A 23,315-nucleotide genomic window follows, 5' to 3' on the forward strand; every position below is an offset into this window, starting at 1 on the left:
CGCAGTTGTTGCGTCTGGTTGTGCATTTGGCCGTGGCTCTGCGAGGCGCTGTCGTCTCTCCCGACCCTGGCACCGTTTCGTCTACCCATCCGGAGCAGACGAGTTCTCACTGTAGCACCCTCAGGGAATTAGCATGGGAACGAGGTATAGAAAACGGGGTTTATTCTTGGCTTGAGAAGTTTGACAACTCTTGACAACCCTTGACAACCCTTGACAACCCGTGAGAACTGAGCATAAAAGAAAAATACAATAAATACAATGAAACACATTTACACTTTACATACATTCATCAAATTGCACAATAAAGTTACACAAACCTCGTGAGCTGACATCCACGAGGGGCTAATTACTTGGTTTGAGCCTTGATTTGACTTATTTTATATTCTTAGTTGTTCTTTGATTGTTTTTCAGCTATTTCTTTGATAATTTTCTTTACTCACGCTCAAGATCAGTGCAGCGTGGCAGCATCGCGCAGCAGTCTAAGTGCGTCTCTAAATTAGGTCCGGGTGGAAACTTAATTTTACGTTATTTGGTTCCGCATTAAATTTCACCACTAGATGGCGGAAGAACAAAGGCTAAACGAGCACAAACACTTTTATAACAAATAGGAAGGACTGTTACACACATTATTACATCACATTAAGTTCAACAGTGCACGAACCTGCCGCTTCCGTATGCTAACCCAGGACAGTGATGCATCATGGGAATAAGAGGCTAATGCGTCTGCTCTCCTGCGATGCCCCGGGAGCAGCTGATAGCATCACAGCTCATGAATTAATATCCGCCCCCTCACTGTTTACTCAGCGTCTGAGCCTCGTCAGTCTGATAGATGAGCTCGATGTCGATCAGACGACAACTGATGGGTCCCCAAAGAATCTGACCTTTGACCTCTGCCAAACATCACAGGGATTTAGGTACATTCAGAAAACATGATTGGCAGTATGTAAACACACACGATACACAACCATTTAGCCGAATATAAGTCATAGGTAAGATTTAGGAAAGAAACTAATTCAGATTTGTGTTGTGATTTGTCTGGGTAAAAACAGCCTTACATTCACCACTGAACCTGGAACACCATTAACTCTCATTTACACATCAGCCCTTTTATTTCTAATTGGATTTAGTCGTAGAATCTGGCAGTCTAAAGTGGGAGACTCATTCAGCTTTCTGATCTGATCATTGGAACTGAAACACAAAATTCTGAACAGAAATTACTGTTACATCATTTAACTTGGGGCTGAAACGATTAATCAACTCACCGTGCATTGGTCAACTATAAGCAATAATACTTGTTGTATTTAGATCATTTAAAAAAAATCACATTCATTTAAAAAGTCTCAATGTGCAATAGAATAATACTAAAATAATTGCAGCTGCATTTTATTTATTTATTTGGAGCTATGGGAAAAATAAACACAAACGATTACAATCGGTGCTGGTTAAGTCTAAAATGGACTCAAAACCTACAAAATCTAGCTAATGCTGGACTTATTTTAACCCACCCCCATGCAATTGTTGACTGTGAAATCAATAGTTATTATGAACAGTTATAGAGTAATACTTAAATACAGTGCAAACATAAAAATCCCTCATAAACTACATTTATTACAGCTCAATTTAGCAATAATGAGTGCCTCTAAGCAATTATTAGTATTATTAATGAATCTAAACTGAAGTTGGCCTGTCTTTGGTTTGCCCTTGTCTGGCTCTAATGGTGTGATAAAGGTCAGCGCTCAGGCCAGCTGTGATTGGCTGGTGTTTTGTTGATGCCACTTTGATGAATCATCAGAGGGAAACACCATGAAGTCACTTATTACAGAGGCTCCTTCACTGCCCCATCTGGAGAAACGGCTGAGAGGAAGTGGTCAGAGACAAGGGTCGTGGGAGGACATGATGATAAAAAAGCATTGTATTTGAGAAAATGAACAGTTTAGCCATTGAAAACTGTATATGAATGTTACACTAATCCATATTTGACTGAGTTTGCTCAGCAGAACAGAGAAGACATGGAGTGAGTTAGAAAAAGATTCGGGAGTTGTTGTTTTTTGCGTTTAAATACACAGTTTCCTTGTACTTTTCTGTATAAATAGTTGCTTTGGCATGAACTCTAGGGCAGTTATGGTGTTCTGAATGCAGCTTGGGTCAGATGCATAGAGAATTTGAGAGAAGAGGTTTTATGACACAGGAAAATGTAAATGTTGTGTTTTTCTGCTAATGTATTCTACTAATATCTCCTCAAGCAACATCTCTCATCTATCTTAATCTAAGGTCAAGTTTTTTCAAAAAGTTCATTTTTACGGGCCTTTACCAATCTGAATAGCTAATCATTTAATCAAAAGATAATCATTAGTTACAGCCGTAGAGTAATTGTAATTTCTAACATTCGGCGAGAAGCACAGAGCATGGATGCAATTAATCCTACCTGTGTTGCAGATAAACCAACTATAGGTTACAGTTCTCACAGAAAACATTTAACTGGTGTATTTAAATGTGTTCACCATGTCATTTTAATTTTCATCACCAGTGATTTTGACTGGAACATTCATCAACGTCGTAAAACTCGCCTTATACAGCAATCGAACTCTTGGACAGCTCTTCCTTAGCCCAGGCATGCCAAGATGTATGCGATCTGATTACACCGTCCACAAAACCATCTCTGACAGAACAGGGGCTAAGCGGATTAGCATGTGAAATATCAAAATTGAAACTGGTTAATAAAGTGTGGAGTGCAGCGTCTGTGTTTGTATAGGAGCTGACAGTGCGCTGCTGTACTGGGCCGCAGAGACTCACACAGTAATGTTATTAGTGAGCACTTCTCTGCGCCTCCAGGCCGATTTGCTCCTCAAATAAACACTGTTTGTATTGATTCTGCTGGATATTCTGCAAACATTAGCCAGCCATGCATGAACAGATAGAACCAAAAAAATAACTCTTCACCTTGAGAAATGTTTTAGAAAAATAAATGTGTGCAAAACTTTTGATTTATTCTAGTTTTGACTCGAGATTTGTTTGGGAATTTTAAAGATTTAATCATTGCTTTGGGCATATTCCAAACAGGTCCTAATACAGTGTTCAGCTGAGGATTTTCTTTCACTCATCATTTATTCATAAACTCCCAAATTACGGCAGGCATTTCCTTTTTTATTGTACGGTAATAGTCACAAAAATACAGTTTGAGTCGTCGTCATCATAATCCTCATCATAATCATCATCATTATTATTTTTATTTATTATGTATGAATATATTATATGATTATTATTATTTTTAATGGATTGTTGTATGTATGTATGTGAGCTCTATTTGCTTATTATTTAAGTTGTACAATGTTATGGAGCTGTACTACTACATACCATCAGAATCTAGTCAACTTGGTCTCGAAGCTCATTTATGATTTTTTTTTTTTCTGATATTTGACACTTTTCACCCATAATTCCTAGTTAATTTCCATGTGCAGATTTCCAGAACACTCCCACATTCACACAGGCTTCAGTCCCAGAACATTGCCAGGTTTGCTCTGTTCACACTTAACCTGGCATTTGTCTCTCTGCTTCTGTCCCTGCATCAATGTGCCGCAGCATTTACACTGAAGGAGAATAGAACTTAACTGCATAGTGTAACCATGGAAACCAAGGTCGTAACCAATGAAATGAGCAGTGGTGCTGGCAATCTTCTGGCTTTATTCACACACACGTAAGCCTTCAGGGAATTCAGTTCTAGTTTCATTCACACATGTCCCTGCTCTGGCAAAATGCAGGTAAATTCCCAGGTAAGGCTGCATTTGTGAATGGGGCTTAAGATTAAGATTTCCTCTGGAACTTGTTTAAATATAATTCCAGTAAATTAATTCAGTTGGGTTGGGCAATAATGACAAAATTAATCTATAGACATTTTTGTGGGGATTATGTCAGTCACAATATTCAGATGATGCAATCCATTCGGGATGTGCTAAAATTAGTGTTGAAGTATCATATAAAACATGAAAGCCTGTAAATGTAATGTATTAATATTGCATCATTCTCTTTATTTTGAATTTTACACAGAAGGTTATTTTTATGCTTCAAAACTCCTTACTTTTCTACCTTTTCAAACTTTGTTATTATAGACAATACGTTAGCATATTTCCAAAAAAACAATTAAAATAATATACATTTTTCAATGTATCTTCCACTTCCACCTCTAAAACTGGCAATACTTAAATTAGGCCTGTCAAAGTCTGACCTCGTCTAAAAGTCTTTGTCTTTGCTTCTGGCCTGAGACTGTGGCGTTGTATCGACTGCAGGCGAATCAATAGTCTGCAAAGCTCTGTTATTTATCCAGTGTTTAACTGTAGCAGGGAAGACGGTGTTATTGTTGTAGTTTCTCATCATCTTCAGGGCCCGATTTGTTGAAGACTACTGTGCATTTTGCTAGACATTTTATTTTTACAGAAATAAAGTTGAAAATGTTCCTCAATTCACTATAATTTATCCAGACCATGGCCAGCCTGTTTGTACTGGATTGACCTTGTTCATCGAAATAGCCTGTTTTGGTGCTGTTTTCCATGTGACTCACTACTTCCCTGTCTGCTTTTATGACCTCTAATTCGGTCCCATACCGTTTGGGCCAGTTTTAGCAGTGTTAATTTAATAGAGACAGTATAGAAAAGTATATTAAGCAACCAGACACTGAGAAAATAGAAAAGTACTTATTCACATTTAAACCTAGCTTCCTCAGTATAAATGATATGACAGGCGATTAACCTTTCATAGTCTAGACATCTAGATTGTGGTTTAGTGCAGGTAAAAGACTGCTGTTTACTCGTGCTGCAATATATTGGCTTCAACGTGCTAAATACAATTACATTTTCATGATCTGTGTGCCATTATTAGTAAGTGCGATATATCGTCACATCAAAATATCACGATATACGATTGTGTTGCAACTACTTTCTGAAGCCAGAGGATGCCAGTAAACCACTTTTGTATGTGTAATATCTTTGAAAATCATGAGCTGCAACTAAAACGATGCCGAATGAAACGGTTTAGTCTTTATAATTTCTCATAAAAGTCCAATCCAACTTTATTTGTGGAGCACTTTAAAAAAGACTGCTCAACACACAAATAAGTAAAATACAATGTAAAACAACAGAACAATAAACACACATTAAACAAATCCCACTTGTGCAAAGGAACTGTACTCACAATAAATATTGAACCCCCAAAATATCCAGCCATGTTTTATTGAATGATAAGTCGATTGTTGTTGCTCATCCTCCTCTCCCTTCACATCATCCACCTTGGACGGACTGTGGTTTACAGTTCTGTGCTCACTTGGCACCTTTAGACTCTTTCACACGCATCTCATATATTTCTGCTCCAGCTCCACACCCAGAGGACATTTCTCTCTGTGTGTGGGTCTGTGTGTCTTCTCCTCTCACATCCACTCTGAACTCTGACTCTGCTGAAGGGAAACAGGGCCGTCTACAGGCCATTTGTGGCTGTTTGACTCTCCAGATGGTGCGACAAGGAAGCAAAAGGCCATCCAATGTGAGGTTTGTCAAAGACGTACCACTCAACATTTGGATTCACCTCGTTCGACGACGGGAGAAATGCTCAAGATTTATTCACACGTTAGCTTTTTATCGTTGCATTTAAAGCGACTTTCTTCTTTTGAGAGTACACTTTTACTGTGATTGGTTGAATTTCAGCACTCATTCCTCTTATGTTTGATCATGGAGCTCCATTAAACATATGCCAGTCTACCTCGCCCGGAAAGGATTGCCAACGTAGCAGTTTTCAGACGGCAGCGTTTCTTGAACTTCACTCGACAGATTATCATGTTTTTCAACTCATCATTTTGTTTCATTGGGGGAATATTCATCATAGTTTTACATCAGTCGAGTTTCAAGTTAATTGAAAGTTAAAATTAGGAAGTAGAGCTGACGTCAATAAGTTACAATCCATCGAAAAGGCCAATTTACAGGCAACTGACACATATTTCTGACAGTTTGAACAAAATAAAGGTGTAATAAGGTATTTATGTAACTGTCATGTAAATGGATTTCGGTTACAGTGGCGGAAAGAGAACTGAAAATGTGTACTCAAGTAAAAGTACAGTGCTCAATGACAAATGAAAGTACTGTAAAAGTAAAAGGTTTGCAAGAACAACTACTCAAGAGTACTAGTTACTTCTATATGCAATTTTAGCAGCATTTTGGGTCAGAACTTGATTAAATCCACAGTTGAAAACACATAATTAAGTTATTTTAAACCTCATCTTCAATCTTCGTATTCTCTGATCTAGGTTATCAGTGCAGGAGATGCAGTGCTGTTTTAAGTGTTTATATGTGTAAAACAGAGCAGATACAGTAGGGCAACAGGGACAACAGTGCAAGTGTGTCTTGTGCTGTACTCACTAAAAATTCAACTAATTACATCGTAGAAGATTCAGTTGTAGTTGCAATAGTTGCAAGTACTGGTTTAAAAATCTACTCAAAAAAGTACAATTACTCAAAATGTTCTGAATTACAGTAACATATTTGTAATGTCTTACTTTGCACCTCTGGAATTAAAAATGATCAAACTGGGGGAAAATAGACAAAATATTTGTATTATTATTTTATTTATTTTAATATAATCATGCTCACCACATTTTAGTGAAATGTATTGTCTAACTTGTCATATAGACTGACAGCCCTTGTACGTAACATTTTACCCATGAAATAGACTAAAATTAATATATACGGTATATTTTTTCATTAGCTCGAGCCATTCCATGGAATGGAATGCGACGAGTCTTTGTTCTTGCCTGGTTTCTTCTTATTATTATTATTCATGGTCATTTTGCCACAACTCTGGCATTTTGACCCCCTGAACATCGATGAAAGTCACACATGGGACATAGACGCGATCGGTTCGGCCCGAACTCGAATAAAATGGAGGTTGCGAGAACGCCCGTCACAACAGTGTCGACTAGTTCAAAAAAGAAAAAACATTAAACTCTTAATCTTTGGCCTAGGCACATGAAATTAGGAACAGTGATAGAGCTACCTTTGACCTCTGACCTTTGACGAGTAAAACACACCTGGCAGCATTGCTCTATGATAAACAGGAAGTCAGCCACAAAATAGTACTTGTCCTAGGTTTTTTGTCTGATCGATCTCAAAACAACACTTTTTGCATCTAAAGACATTGAAATTTAATAAATTTCCAAAATAATGTTGATATTCTTTATGTGTAACGCGCCCTCAAAAAAGGCTTAATTTCCTGTTTTTTCAAGGACATGTCACGCCTATTGGAATTGATCTGCGGAGCTCATATTTCATTCACTAATACGTTTTTATGATTTGATTGGAAATAAATACCTATGTAACAAATTGACTCTATAGCGCCCCCTACCCATTGTGTGAAAAACTCAACATTGTCTGAGTTGTTTGAAACTCATGGTTTATATTCTCTTCGAGACGCCATCGAAAAAAAAGTGTATTTTTTTTTTTTTAAATATTGTGTGTTTTCACAATTGGCCAGCAGGGGCGCAATGAATGCCTTCACTTCCTCTTCCGCTTTTATTTTGATTTTATTTTATTTCCTCTCGTGCCGTGGTCTTAGCATTAACGTTGGCCTCAGCATTAGCGGCGGGTGGTACAGGGAGGAGGGGTTTAAAGAATAAAGTCTTAAAGAATAAAGTCTAAAGAATAAAGTCTAAGAAGAATGCAGTGTCGGGGCAATCGCGATCAAAGCACGGTCGCGCGGGAAGGCGATCTCGTGGGTGGTGAGAGCCATCATCGCCGCTACCACGGCTTTAATTTTGGTTGTTTTTATTTCTAGATTGCATTCCATGACTCTCTTGGATCTAATACATGTGAATGGGTGTCATAATGGTTACTTTTTCATTTATTGTGCCTTATTTCTTTTCTAAACCTAACCTAAATCCAATGCGAAGCTGTTTAGGTCAATAAGCCGATGGGAGCTGCTCAAATAACTCGCAGTTTGAGACAATAAATCCACGGCTGAATCTGGATCATGTCACAAAACAAACGTGCTGTTGTTTTTGCAGACGGAGTGTGACTTGGAAAAGGGTCTGGAGATGAGGAAGTGGGTTCTGTCTGGGATCCTGGCCAGTGAGGAGACGTACCTAAGCCACCTGGAAGCTCTGCTGCTGGTGAGAGCAAACGCACAAAACCACAGGATGCTGAAGGTTACAATAGTGGTGCTCGTGATTTCTGATTATTTATGCCAACTGTTTTTGTACAACACATTTGATAAACGAGGTTGCAAAATATAAAATCAATAAAAAGTAATAAATAACCACATTTTAATGACTAAAATACACAGTACAACTAAACCAAGGAGTGCACCTCTGTTTGGCTCTTTAGCTTTATTGTACAGGACAGACGATAGCTCGACATTTGGGTTAAGATTTGTGAGAAAAGCATCACGCAGTCTTTGTTTGACTCAATACTTGGGCTGTGGTCGACTAAAGAAATTCTTGGGTCGACGATAGAGACTTTCCATGTGCATCGCTTTGTCGACTAAAAGGAAGCAAATGGAGGAAGCTGATAACAATTTCAACAATACACAATACAACAAACTTGCAACATTTCACCCTAAAATAATAATGTATAGAGGATAAACCAGGTGTTTTTTGCATGTAAAAAGGTAGAATAAATTCACAATTCGCTCCCAAATTCTTACAATCTCAATAAAATAATTACTGGTAGTGATCTTGTAAAACGTTGGTCAACTAACAAGCCATTAAGCCATTAATCGACTGAACATCTCTTTTTCAGCCCATGAAGCCACTGAAAGCTGCTGCCACCACGTCGCAGCCCGTCCTCACTGTGGCTCAGATCGAGACCATCTTCTTCAAAGTGCCTGAGCTCTACGAGATCCACAAGGAGTTCTACGATGGCCTGCTTCCCCGAGTGCAGCAGTGGAGCCACCACCAGAGAGTCGGGGACCTCTTCCAGAAGATGGTGAGTCCTGTACTGTTATGTAGCCGCTTCCATGGGGTAAAGAAATGATGATTGCTTTGTGTAATGGGTCTGTGTGCAAAGTAACACAAAAATAATACATTTTGAGGACATTTTTGAGAAGATTTGGGCTGGGCAATATGCTGCCTCTTGACCTGTTTTTTTTTTTTTTTTTTTTTTTTACCTACATGGATAAGTGAAGGTTAAACACATTTAGAAAAAAATATATATAATAATACTCAGTGAACATAAATTGAGATACACATTTAAACTTTGATCTAGGCTCTAAAAATATTGTGATATGATGTTTTTAGCATATTCCCCACATTCCTTTTATTTTTCTCCCTCCAACATTGTGTAATGGAAAGTCAGCTTTGCGGAATCTATACATTAATGAGACAAAAAAATGCATTTGTTTGGGACATCTTTGAGAGCTGTGGTCAACGAAAGAGATCCTCGGTCGACTAAAGACATGCTCGTGGATCAGTTCATCGATTACTAAAACGAGGCTCGGTGTGGCGCTGGCAAAAACTCTCAAAGTGATTGAGATCTTGTACAAAACCAGCGATCTACACAGAGAAGTACGAGTAAACATGCAGATGAAACTGTCTAGTCACTCTCAAACCTCCAGATAACTTCTCCTTTCCGCTGTGGTCCATACAAATACTTGTAGTCTTCATAAAATATTGACTTAAAGAAATAGTCGACCGATTAAATGGCCACGTTTGAGGCCATCCTAGACCACATCAGGTCACACTGTAACTTGTTAGTATGTTTTCATGTGGCTCTGAAATTAAAATTGCCTGAGAAATTGGCAGTGCTGTTCACTTTTTTCAACTCGCAGTAATAAATCAATGCTTTAAATTGTGGAAGCAGTGGAATCCAAGGAAACAGTTGAATCTGAAAACTCTCTTACATTGAATTTTCTTCTGTGAGGTGTTTTGGGGGGTTACGACCCGTTTAGACTGCCTTGATACTCCTTTTCGCTCCTTTACTCTCCTTTGCTCTCCTTTGCTCAAAAAGCCAGGCCAAATCTACTGACAAGATAATCGTTTTCACAATGGCTCAATTAACCCGCTGCGAATCATCTGCTAATTTCCACAAAGTCTTTCTGTCCTCTCTCGCACACACACACAGACACACACACAGACGCAGACAGACGCACACACACAGACACACACGCACACAGACAGACGCACACACACAGACACACACACACAGACGCACACACACACACGCACACAGACAGACACACACTCTCCAGCCGTCGGAGCAGGAAAGCGAGTGCACAAGTACGTCTTTCTCCTGGAGGCGACTCTGGCCACTGCACTGCGAGCTTCATCACTCCAACAAGCTGCTAAGTCCCTTCTTTCCATCTTTTCCTCTTCTTTCACTCATTTTTTTATCAACTTGTCTGACATTTCTTCCCGCGAGATCCCACACAAATATTACGATTTAATTTGTGTCTTTATCAATGTCTGAGGCTCACACAAAATCCAATTACTCTGGTTTATAACCATAATTGTTCATGGAAATAAGGGTTTCCTTGCTTCAGGTTTAGTGATGCTAACCTGTCAGAAACTGTTATTTTCATTTCATTAGACATCTTCTTATCACTCCTCATACGTGCATAGTGCGTTATAGTATCAGCGTAATCATTTTTTTCATATTGAGATTTCCGCTTCAGTCTCATGCCACAATATGATAACAAGAAGATAGATAGGTTTACTTTACTGTACAAATCCTCTTGTTTTGGGTTGTAATGTTTTCATTTTCATTCATTAAATATGCTTATTGTTCATGTTTGTCAGCGATCACTTTACCTGAAACTATGGGTGTTTGTTTATCCATTTTACATAAGTGCATTTTCCTCTCTGCCTGTTGTAAACTGTATTGGAAAAGTAATAGAGTATCCTCACAACTTTTTTGCAGAGAGGTTTGTGTGGTACTGCATAACCACATCTTAATCTGCCCACTGTGCAGCAAAGCACCAGAATGTGACTGTGAATATTTAGTTATTAAACGTATGTAAGTATAACATTATGAGAACAGAACAAATTATTTCATTTCAATGTTTGGAAGAACTTTAACAAAATACAATGTTTTCAGTTTCATGCGCTACTTTTAATGACCAAAATGTTAGACCAAAACTGTGAATAGTGGCAGTCTGATGCATAGCAAAGTCACTGGCCTGGCTCCCACCAAACATCAGTTCGGTTACATCTGATGCGAGTTATCTCATTTATTTCTGCAAACAAAAAGGGCAAACTACAACATAAAACTTCTAAAAATACACTGATTAACTGTCACGTGTCACCGGGTGTTTTGGATGATCAGAAATTGTCTTGCACGTAAAAACACACAAATAATCTTATATAATCCTTGGGTTATCCGTTTATTCAAGTTTTTCTGAACTGGGGCTTTAAGTTTTTGACACATTGAAGGCATATTGTACATACATCACATTCGCTATTAGCTTAAATGTTTTTTGTAGTTTTTGACTGCATATTGCCAGTATACACACATCTCTTCCACATTGACGCTGCAGTCTTTGCGCAGTCTTTGTCAGCGTCTGGAAACAACCCGACAAAGAGACGTGCGCTCCCTGTTCTCCAATCAGCCTCAACAATACGCTTTGTCTAACATTCCCCCACTCCAGCTCGTTCAACAAAGGAGTTAGAAAAAAAAATGAATCAGCGGAAGATGCTGAGCTTACAGAAAAAAACTCCCCAAATTCCCTGCGACAGCGCGGGGAGGAAAAGATTAGATGAGCTCAGAGGAGGCGATGGAGGCGGAACAGGAATGAAGTTTAGGACAGTGGATTTTAAAGCAGTGCTTGATAGAGGCCTCTACCAAAATGTGACGGGTTTATAGCAATCAGGGAGAAAGGAGACGTGCAGAACAGAGGGAGAGACAAGCGGCACTGACAGGGCATGAGCGTGGCGGTCACACAAAAGGGTGAGCACTCTGGGCTAAATCACTTGTCAGGAGGCTCGTGTTAGAAATGAAGACGCAGGGGGTTGAACTATATGTATGCCTTGTATTGCATTTGTGGTTTATGTTTTAAATCGCAATTCAATCCGCACTGCACAGTTTAAACATGTCCAGAAGTGTGAACGTTTGAGAGGAGACTGAAACATGAACTGCTAAACTACTTGAAACACATACATTTCAGAACATGCTTGTAGTGGTTTAAACTATAAGGTTTGCAAGTTTTATTTACAGAGGTGAGTAGTACGCAGTTACATTTATTTGAGTAATTTTTTCCAGACATTGTACTTGGAGTAATAGTACACTTACTTTAGTAACTGTATCCACCTCAGGGTACCCCTAAGACCTAATGGAGATTAGGGATGCACAATCCAATATCGATACATGGGCTTTGAGTATCTGCCGATACTCGATAATAACCAATACCGACTTAAAATTAATTAAAATGCTCCTAAAAGCTTAGGATTTTTAAATGGGCTAAGAATTAATAGGCCCAATACAGTATTTTGACACCAGAAGAAAACTGCTAAAAGATAAAGCTCTCCATTCATTGATTTCATGTTTGTTTATTTGAGCTTTAGACCATAAGTGCATTTGTCATTGGCTTGTCCACAGAGCTCAAAAAGGGCATATTGGCGTATCGTTTTAGTTGAATAAAAACCTGTCCCCAATCATTATTCTGTCCAATTTCAGTTCTGATAGAAAGAGTTAAACCTCTTTGTTGTAACCTCTGAACTTGAGCCAGACTGACTCCATTGATGACAATGATGCTAACGATGCAAGTGCTATTTATTTAATTATAAAATTAGCTTCCTCAGCATTTAGTTCTCTGCTGTGGACATTATTTTCCCTGAATAATTGACACTTTTGATATTTGCTGATTATGTCAGTACAATTTGTTTTATTAGTTTGCTGTAGAGGTGGGAGATCTGATATGCAAATTTCTCTCATCGAGTATCGTCTATGATAAGAAATGTTCAAAATAAGCTGCTAGATAATAGTAAACAATATAATAGACTTGTTGGGTAATCTTCAAAAATAAAGACAGTAATTTAATATTTTTGCACTTTTTGGGAGTTCATTTTACATTCCTATCACATTTTTCTGATGGATTGCATTGTCTGAATATCGTCACAGAGATTATTGGAATATACATTTTTGTCACTATCGCCCACCCATATTTCAAAGTCATCTTTGTCTTTCAAAGTCTCTGTAAATGCACGTTGAACGCGTCCTGCAATTTCCGCTGCGCAACTCCTGCGTTTTTGGCGTCGAGCGCGGCGCGTCGGGGGCGTTTTGGCGTCAGACGCTGTCGACGCCTCGGACACGCGTCCAAAGGGTCCAAAGGGTCCAAAGGGTCCAAAGGGTCCAAAGGGTCCAAAGGGTCCAAAGGGTCCGATGCAGAGATGTTCAGCTTTGTCCAACTTTCTGTGTTGGACGCGCCACAGCAGCCTATCAGAGATGACGCTCCAGTGACATCCTACGCACGACCTGGAAGAAGACCCAAAACAAACCTGCAAGATAAAAAAAAAAAAATCCTTAAGACACAGCTCTTGGAGCAAATAATGATATTGACTAAACTCTGCTCAGCGCTGAAGTCTCTGCGGGTCCCAGACGGGCCCCAGAGCCAATCGCCTCCGCTTTTGGACTTTGTAAAGTTAATAAACCAAAGCCACGGTCATCCATTAAACTCCATTTACACCACGAGAAAAGCAACACAGCACAACTCCTCCACTGAGCAGGACGACTCGGACGCACGTCTGCTGCTGAGTGTATTTTACGGACGCGCGTCCGAAAGATACACTTGGAGGCGTCTGTCTTCAAATGTACAGGCGTCCAAATTCTGGGTTGGGCACGAATTTGACGCCGCGGTGTGTACGTAGCTTTAGTCAAGTAGAACCGATATCCTTAACACATAGATAACTGATTTGACGATTTGGTGTTGACGGTGTTTTGTTTACTGTTCTTTACATTTCAGTTTCTTTCATTTTTCTCTAGAAAATAATGCCAAATTTGCTCCCAGTCTCAAACAAACCGAGCCTCTTTCTTGTATAAAGGCCGTCGTCTGTCATGATGTTGTTTCCCTAATGTTATTTTCCGCTGTGGATTACACACAGGACAAATCCCACACTGCGAAATCTCGGTTTCCCGGCAGCTCCTTTCATCGCCCAAAGCCATTTTTGTGCTACTGTCGTGTGAAGTGTTAAGTGTGGATGAGGCTGGCACTTCTGGGTTGTGAGTTTCCTTTCGCTGTCTTGAGTGGCGTCCTCTGTGCAGCAGATTATGTGTCTGAAGGCAGGACACGGGATCGCAGCGTTTTGGGAATCGCATTACTCCTCGATCTCGTTCTCGTTTGGCGACTGGAATGAGTCTCGAAAAGGTTTTGTCCTTGTGACGTCAACATTCAAAAAGGACGCAACGTTTCAAATAGAGATGGAGGAGAGGTCAAAGCGCGATGGTAGGATTTGCTTTTGTGTTGAACAGGTTTATGGGAAATATCTGAAATATAAAGCGTTCACATGAAACACATTTCATCCTCCAGCATATGTCATCATAAATTCAGTTATTCATCGACACAGGCTTGACTTTTGTTAGTTGAAAACCAATTTTAGAGGCTGAAGATGCTGTTTTAGTATTTTAGTTAGTTAGTCCTACAGCTTTATCTGATTTAATAAGCTCAACAGTGACCACCCACCACGAGGTTATAGAAGTAAATTGTATTTTTCCCCACAGACTTTCTGATTAAAAAAAGCTTTGTGGTAAGTAAAGAACACAAGACGTATCATTTAATCTAAAATCTGTCTCTAAAACTTTATAAGACGCTTAGTTATATAAAAATGTTGCAGAATTTTAAGTCTCACGCGTCTTAACTCTAACGTGTGCCCCATGTTGTCGTCGTGTGGTGTTATTATTATTCTGTGTGTGGGTGGAGCTTGGCTGTGACGCCCTGCACCTTTAAGAGCTCGGACACTCCACCTGCTCGCTCTTTCTGTTTCCAACCCGCTTCTTTGTTTTCTTTCATCTACAACGCATCCTACAACACTGCGCACACATTATATTCTGATCAAATACGCACGTATGCACCCCTGACTCTGCAGACGCCTTGTCGAGATTGTACACGAAACGGGGTCGTTTGTTTGACTTTGTATTTGTTGTTTGGCGTATTCCTTGTCGTGGCCTGGAGTCTGCAGAGTCAAGAAATAATAATAATAATGACAACACCACGCGGCGTCATGGACATTAGTTAGCACATAGCACACATTAACCTCCATAGTGTCTCTTCAAAGTCTATGGGAAAATTGATGGCAAACTTACTTCTGGAACCTCAGTGGGTGTCAATTGGGCGGGACTGTTCATAAGGAAGAGAAAGAAGAGATTAATCAACTCGTCAACTCAAGATCTTGATTTATGATAAGGAAAAAAATAGCCAAAGTTGTTCCACGGTAACCAGTGTGTGTCGTTCACATCGGCATGAAGTAAAAATACTGAAGTAACGACACATTCCAGCTCAATCACTTGATCTGTCATGCTTAAATGCGAAGGTCAAAGGTCATTAGCATGAACGGATCCATTATAGATTTGGACCAAAATAACTGAGCAGCAGACCTGTGACTAATAGATTTGTTTTAATGTCCCATGTTTTATGTCATCCAATAACATCAGCGTTCTTAAGTGTGCTTTAATATGATTTGAAGTATGGCTTAGAAAATGTAAGCACTTAAGCTAGTTTGTATTTTAGAGGTGGCCATTATGTACAATTTTAGATAATTTTGTGATTGTTGTATAGTAAATATGCTCCAAAAAAATCAAATCAAATCAAATCAGGGTATAAGCTGATATTTCTGCATTTTTGTGATTAATTCTACAGACACTTCACATTTGTCTGATCATTAAACCTCAACTTATACATCTAAAAATATGTTTAAACACATTTCTGTTGTATTATATTATCTGACTGCGATACTCAAAACGATCAAATATATATTTTCCTTTTTATCAATACCTAATCAATCATATCCTATCGTGTTACAAAAGTTTGAACATTTCATGTCCTCTTTCTTGTTCTCAGCTGCTCATACTTCCGTCAGACCGTCCTCTCTCTCCCAGCTGGCTTTTGTGGAGTAGAATTGATTGTTCTTTTGTTCGCTGCAGAGATGGATCACGAGGCTGGCAGGCGGCGTTTGGTGGCGGCGTTTTATTCAGCCGTCCAGCTTCCTAAATCTGCTTTCGTACCCCCCTTACACTGGTCATTACTTACTCAGACCTGCAGCACTGAGGGTGATAAAGTGGCTGCAATGGCAACGACCTGTGCCAGTGAGGGGCGTCGTCCTAGTCGGAGTCGGAGTAACCGTGTTTTAATGTCGTTTCCGCATCAAAAACATAGTTGTGTTTCGTTCATTCACACGTCTTTGGGTATATTAGAACATTCCGGCTGTGTTCGAAAGAAGTGAATAATTTCTTCGACATATTCGCAGCCCCATGATGTTATTGTGAGACCTGTGACGATACGATATCTTGATATTTTGGTTATTGTTACATCGCTCTTCACTTTTCACTTGTGTACGTTTCTACAGTCGTCTTCTGACTTTTACAACCTGCTTTTTGAGTCGGGAACATCACGTCTGCCAAATCCCATCAATATTATTAGCAGTTTGGAGTGTCCGTACTTAAATTGAATGCATCAAAGATATACGGCCTCACTCTTTACTGTAACCCCCGTTAACATGAGGGCGCACTTTAAAGCTCTGCGCTGTGTGTCCCCAGGCGAGCCAGCTGGGAGTGTACCGTGCCTTTGTGGACAACTACGAGCTGGCAGTGGAGACGGCCGAGAAGTGCTGCCAAGCCAACGCGCAGTTTGCCGAGATTTCCGAGGTAAGTCGCAGTAGTGCGGTAAATGAAATCATAATGTCCAACTGTCCGCTGTGGAAGTAGAGGGAAGTTATGTCGGAAATGAGCAGTTTCGGCACAACTTCAGTCCACTTGAATTGCTACAAACTGTACGATAGTAGTTTGACTGTTCAATCCTCGGCATGAGAGAAATCATTCAGTGTTTGATTATTTGCTACCCAATTTGTTACGTTGGCCGTGTGCAAATATATAGCTGTGCATCTCTTGCGTTAAACCTTCTCTTACATTTTTGATTGCAAAGGAAGTTACTGAGGTTTTAATGCAATACGTTATTTCTTCCATTTATCCTTCATCCATAAACCTTTAAACCTTTTAATGATTAGCTCTTATGTGAAATCACTAACAACCATTTTGAAGCATTAAAATGTTGCAGTGTGTATTCTTATCATAGAAATGATTTTATTATATAGTATGTTCCATTTGGACACTCAATCCATCTTTCTTCATATTTTATGAAGAAAGCAGTTACAGCACTTGTGTCTACATAAAGAAACGGGGAATTCATCATTGCGGGTGGTTAATGACCTAAGTAATGATGCATGACTCTGTGCCATCTGAGGAAGAAGTGCTGAGGACGGCTCCATTCGTCTGAGAGTGGCCAACCTCTTCCACATAAAGCACAATATTCTGTTCCTTTACTGATTTTAATTGTACGTTCCCTCTTGCTTTTGCCCACCACAGAATCTGAAGGTGAGAAGCCCAAAAGACGGCAAGGATACGACCGCAAAGAACTCCCTAGAAGGTCCGTCTCACTGCAGTCATGGGATCTGTACTTTGATGTTTAAAAAAAAAGAAAAGAAAATAAATTGCTTGGATATGCTCATACTTGGAATTCTTTGGGAATCTGATAGTTATGACATCTTTATTTTTTTTCAGTTTTGTTACATCCTGTTTTATACAATCCGCGTTTTTCTCATATTTAATTTGTATTCACAGACAAAGTGGCTTTTCAGGCACATTATCTCTCTAATTAAACTTGTATTTTTTTCATTGCAGCCTTGTTGTATAAACCAGTGGACAGAGTGACACGCAGTACACTGGTGCTCCATGTAAGTAATCATGGTATTTCAATGTTATTTCTTATTTATTGGCTCCTTCGCACGTTGTGTCCGTGCTTTAGGTGATAATTTGCCTTAGACAATCTTTGCAGTGACCTTATGCTTGTTTCCCTCTGGTGGTTTAATATTTTATTGAATGCGGGAAGAGGTCAGGACTTAAATCTGCAACGCAACAATAATGTTCTGTTTCTGTCTTTCTGTTGGGATCAGATTAGATTGCAACTGCTATGAAATAGTAATAATCTGAGGCAAATACCAAAAGGTTGAGCATTTTTACTTGAATTAACAATATCTGAGATGTATATATATCTGTCGTAACGTATTTATTAGAGGGTTCAGTCTGTACTTGTTGTGGTGTGAAATGTGTTCATTATATTTTTCAAGGATTTGTTAAAACACACTCCAACAAGTCACCCTGACCACCCGCTCCTCCAAGATGCCCTACGGATCTCACAGAACTTCCTGTCCAGCATCAATGAGGAGTCGGCCCCACGGAGACAGTCCATGATGGTCAAGAAGGGAGAGGTTAGTTACCAAATATTTAATAGATGCGTTTATGTCATTTGTATTAAACTAGACACTGATCGGGAAATATGAGCATAAAAAGATAGGAATAATTTGAGCACGTGTTGCACTGTTTATTAAGGGCCGGTGTTCATAATGATCATAGTGATCATTTATAGTATATCTATACATTGACTATTACTTTTTCTCCCAGCAACACATATTTTCAATCCAATCCATCTTTATTTGTTTAGCACGTAATCAAGAACAAAACGTAAACAAGATCATTTTCAAAGTTTTTTGCTTAGTAGTAAAAAAAAAACATTTATTTTATCCTTCTTCCAGCTGGGAAGCTATTGCCTTTCATGGAAAAAAATGTTTATTTTCTGGTTAATAAAGATGTTAGAACAGTAAGGATACAATACTGTATAGCTGTTAATTACACAATTAACAGTCCATCCATGAATTACAATATTAGTTTTCACCTCTTTTCTAAGAACCCTTGTGTAAATTTTGGTCACGATGTCTAGATTGAGAATTGGAAGTCTTTTTCCGCCAACAAAAACAAAAGCATTTTGTAAATCTTCTGTTTTTAATCATTTAAAACTGACTCAATAAGGAGAAAAGATTCCAGCATCCTGTTTCAATATGTCCTCAATGTTCCGATATTATTTTTTAATATGCTACAGGCTGGCCATAATTATAAACAATGACTTAATGTCTGCTGCTCTGAATGCTTTATTAGGTTGGTGTGTGTCATCACATTGCCTTTTCTATGACCTTGCAGTCCCAGCCAAATGAATGTACAGGGGCCACCAATCTGCAGCCGAAGCAGCAGCACCCATGCCCTTATATGGTCATTCAGAGCCCCTCACGTACAGACACGCCCCCGCCTTCCTCCCCGGTCTCTCCCATCGCCGGAGACGACTTGATGCACATGAATGGTTGCCGCTTGATTGATAGCTTGCGTGACACTGCCATACATAATGCCTTGTAATGAGCCACCAGCCTGCGTTGACTGCCACATTCTCATTTAATTATTCATAAACTGGAGGGAGGGGGCCAAGGCTGTGTCGGCTCCTCCCTCTGCTCTCAGGGGGGCCATTACTGCACACTGACCATCGGCACACAATTTCACTTCTGTTATTTTCCTGGTGTTTGCTTTGAACGTAGACCATCACTCACAGGCTCCTCCCACTCTGTCCTCTCCAGGCATCAAATATTTATAATGGATATATGAAAGCCAAGCATAGAAATCAATAGAGCTCATTATTTTAAACCGTAATATTGCTGCAAAAATCTGACTCGGGTTTGTACTTGTTATGGTCAAAGTAGTAGCTCATAGTAAAATTAATGTTTTACAATCTGTTTTCTCTGAAACGTTACCCTCGTACTTGTTGCAATGAATTGTTGGTAACAGTGAAATCAAGCCTAAGAAAAGACACGCACAACTCAAAGCAAGACAAGTCGTACATTTGACGTGACACATCTCTATTTACCTGATTAACGATACATAGCATAGTTTTCTGGTATAATGCAACAGAATCAATGAAATATGAGTCTGAATTGGCTGCAGCAAAACATATGCAACAACTTTATGATGAAAAACAATTGTGTACTTTTGGAGAAATTAAATATGTATTGACCTTTCACCTTACTGTACATTAATGTTGTGAATCAAAATTGATTATAATATAGGAATAAACTTTAGTAATCATAATCATCCCTGTAAAAGCTGTGGGGCATTTGATGTACAATAACCACACAGGGACAAATACTTAAATTTTCATATTATAAACAACCTGTGGTTCAACAACCAAATGACCTTGACAATTTGGGCACAACTGAATTAGATTATATACAGATAAACATTTTGTCCATATGCTGTGCCGTTTTCAACCACATGTATGTTGGTTAAGGTAAAAATACACGTTATTGTTCATTTACGTAAATGTGACCTCTCCTTTAATGCTGATGGGACAAGGAGCACTGGGCTCCACAGCGCAGCGCCTTTGAAACCTCCCGATCTTGAGCTCGCTTTGGTCTGGACCTTAGCTGGAGGATTTTACCTATTGTGCGTGTGTTGAAACCAGAGCGCCCGGAGGAAACACCCACACGGAGAAACTGTGCACCGAACCTGGAACCTTCTTGCCATGAGGCGAGAGTGCTACCCACTCTGCCACTTTGCTGGCTAAACTCTCAAAATTATGATGACGTCGTACAAAAACAACTATGTTTACAGAGAAGTACTAATAATATAAACGAATAGATGAACATAATAAGTGAAAAGGCAGATTAAACTGTCCCAAATCTCTAACTAACTCAAGATAAATCCCTTTAAAATGAAAGAATTAGTCATCGTGATTGACTGCGACACCATTAACTGAATAATCAACTAAACGACTAAAGGATCCCTACAATACTGTATGTGTATAGCATAGTCAGTGAAGGCATGTAGGAGCACATGACCACAAGTGGCCCCCAGGAGCCCTGGCCCCGGACAGATGGGGGGCCACACAAACAATGGCGGCTTAATTAAAATGCAAATGATGTCACTCGCTCCATCTGAATCCACATCGTCTCTGCTTCGTTTGCCCTTGGGACAGAGATGCCCCTGACGTGAGTTCCGAACCCTGACATTTGCTTTGTTTGGAGTTTATTAGCTGTCCATATGAAGCCGTCCCTCCTCCACGTACAAAAGACATCAGAGTCAGCCCTGGGAGTGTGTCTAAATATAAACATTGATGATATTACTCGGGCTCTCAGAGAAGCCCTTCTGAGGACGCTCAATATTTAATCTGTGCTCTTCTTGGGCGCGCTGCTCTGCCTCACGTCCCTCTCGTCTTAGGGTCCACTATTAACTCAAATGGAGAAAGTCACATTTGTGCCTCTGGCTGCTGCCTTTTCTCAAAATGTCATCTCATGCACTGGGACAGCTGCTTTAGTCAAGATGTCATTTTCAGCCTTTTCCTCGCGCAATACATTAAAAGCTTTATAATTCAGTTTTAGCAGGCGAAAATGGACATTGCTTTTCTTTTGTATTGGGGAAGCAAAGTAGAAATACTTTGAGACATTAAGGTTTAAAAAGCATCATGTTTTTATTACTGGTATGATTTTTGTTGTTTTTTAAATGATTGATGGAATTTTGGTGAGATTTTTAAGTAATGAACCAATGGTAAAGACAGTTTTAGGTGTAGTTCATCTGCATATCCAGCATTTAAAGGAGCAGAGGACAGGGTCGTTTGTTTTTCCAATTATTTATTTGTTTAGTGTGGTGGTCCCTGATGTCATTGTTTTGCATCAGTTGATTGGTAGTGTGTGAGGAAATATTGCTAAATAAAAGTGGATAATTTCAGGACCATGAGTTAGACTTTTGTCATCGAAAATGCAGGGACAATTTACGCTCAATCAACATTTATTTTCTGACGGTTTAATCAATAATTTAACAAAATAAAAGTGTTTCAGGTATCATCATTTGTCGAATGGATTTTCGGCCCTTGTTTGCGCTAGGGTTGCTAGGTAACAGTAGAATTACCTCAACTTATCTGCTCCTCATGTCCCACCAGGAAGTCAAATTAAACTTAAACCAAAATGGCCAAACTGGCAAAAAATAGGAAAAATATTTTTTAAATTTTGTTCAATATGTTTTAGTAAAAGACAGTCTAACCGTCGTATGCTCTTTAAATTTAGTATAATTGCAAGATATAATGTAATTTCAATCTTTTCGTCCTTTAATTTTCAGATGTAAATATCAGTGAAGAAATCAGTCAAGTTCAATATAACATTTCAATGGCCCCGTTACACCTTCTTTCCTACTTGTATCTTCTCTTTTCATCATCAAATCCAGTTTTAACCACCATTGACCCTAATCTACCCAGACAATAAAGCAAATGAAAAACTTACTAATAGTATTTCACATAACCTCCATGACTCTGCATGAGATGATTGTGGCCAATTAACAGGGCTTTGTGTTGTAATTCTGTATAATCCACTCTACTTGACGTTCAACAATCTGATCGATATCCTTCTCTTTTCCAAGAAATTGCTGCTGACGCTTGGGAAAGGCTCATCTTGGCACTATTGCAAATTGACTTCAAAAGAATATGCAGTTTTATGGCCAGCTATGGATTGTATTTTTGAACATAGTTTTTTTTTGACAATGGACACATCGGGCAAGCTTCTTCGTTTCAGATTGAAACGCTCGTGAATAGAACAAACTGCTAAATACATCCCGACATTGCAATGCAGATTGACAGTAGACGAGATAACGCTGTGAGTTATATTGTAGTTTGAGGGCAGCCTCAGGAGATCATACAACATGTGCAATGATTTTACATTGGCTATATGTGGTCTATGTGGTCTCCATGGCTTTAAAGTCAATGTGGCTAAATCAAGTCCATATGAAACATTATTTGTAGGATTTGCATTCATTTTTTACAGGCCTATGCATACGTGGTGTCACTAGGAATAGCAGAGGGACTCACACAGACTCGTCACAGATGCTTATCGTAACACAGCCTTTGTAATGCCTAATCAACAACAGTCTGGTGGAAAGGGCTTAAATTGAGGATGGAGATTGTATTGTGTAGTGCATATTGTAAGATTGAAAGCAGATCTTACAAAGTTTCTGGTATCCGTCTGCATCGCTCTATTGTTGCATTGATACTGTACCTAAATGTCATATCACTACACAGCACGAAACATTTTGGTTTGGTCTGAGGGCTGAAACAAGTTTTTTAGATAACTGTCAATTAATTTAGCAATCTGTTCATTGTTATCTGGGCTCAAAACATGCCATGTGTGATGAAAAGAGGTTTTGTGGCTCAGACAAAGCAAGACTTGCACACACAGGAGACATGTACATTTAGTGTTTTTAATGAAAAAACTATTCAATATACTC

The 23,315-nt window shown here is 39.2% G+C and overlaps 1 protein-coding gene across 2 annotated transcripts in view; it reads left to right on the forward strand.

Annotated features, from left to right (window-relative positions):
- Positions 1–23,315, forward strand: part of bcr (BCR activator of RhoGEF and GTPase) — a 107,614-nt gene that overhangs the window by 72,845 nt on the left and 11,454 nt on the right. For both annotated transcript variants that reach the window (XM_072455289.1, XM_072455290.1), the window contains exons 3-8: positions 8,039–8,143; positions 8,772–8,957; positions 16,710–16,817; positions 17,535–17,595; positions 17,850–17,902; positions 18,296–18,436. In XM_072455289.1, coding sequence (XP_072311390.1) covers positions 8,039–8,143; positions 8,772–8,957; positions 16,710–16,817; positions 17,535–17,595; positions 17,850–17,902; positions 18,296–18,436 — 654 coding nt within the window. The remainder of the gene's footprint in view (positions 1–8,038; positions 8,144–8,771; positions 8,958–16,709; positions 16,818–17,534; positions 17,596–17,849; positions 17,903–18,295; positions 18,437–23,315) is intronic.

The sequence above is a fragment of the Eucyclogobius newberryi genome, unplaced genomic scaffold (assembly GCF_026437365.1).
Source record: "Eucyclogobius newberryi isolate DKJ021-1_F unplaced genomic scaffold, fEucNew1.0.hap1 SCAF_2, whole genome shotgun sequence".
NCBI lineage: Eukaryota > Metazoa > Chordata > Actinopteri > Gobiiformes > Gobiidae > Eucyclogobius > Eucyclogobius newberryi.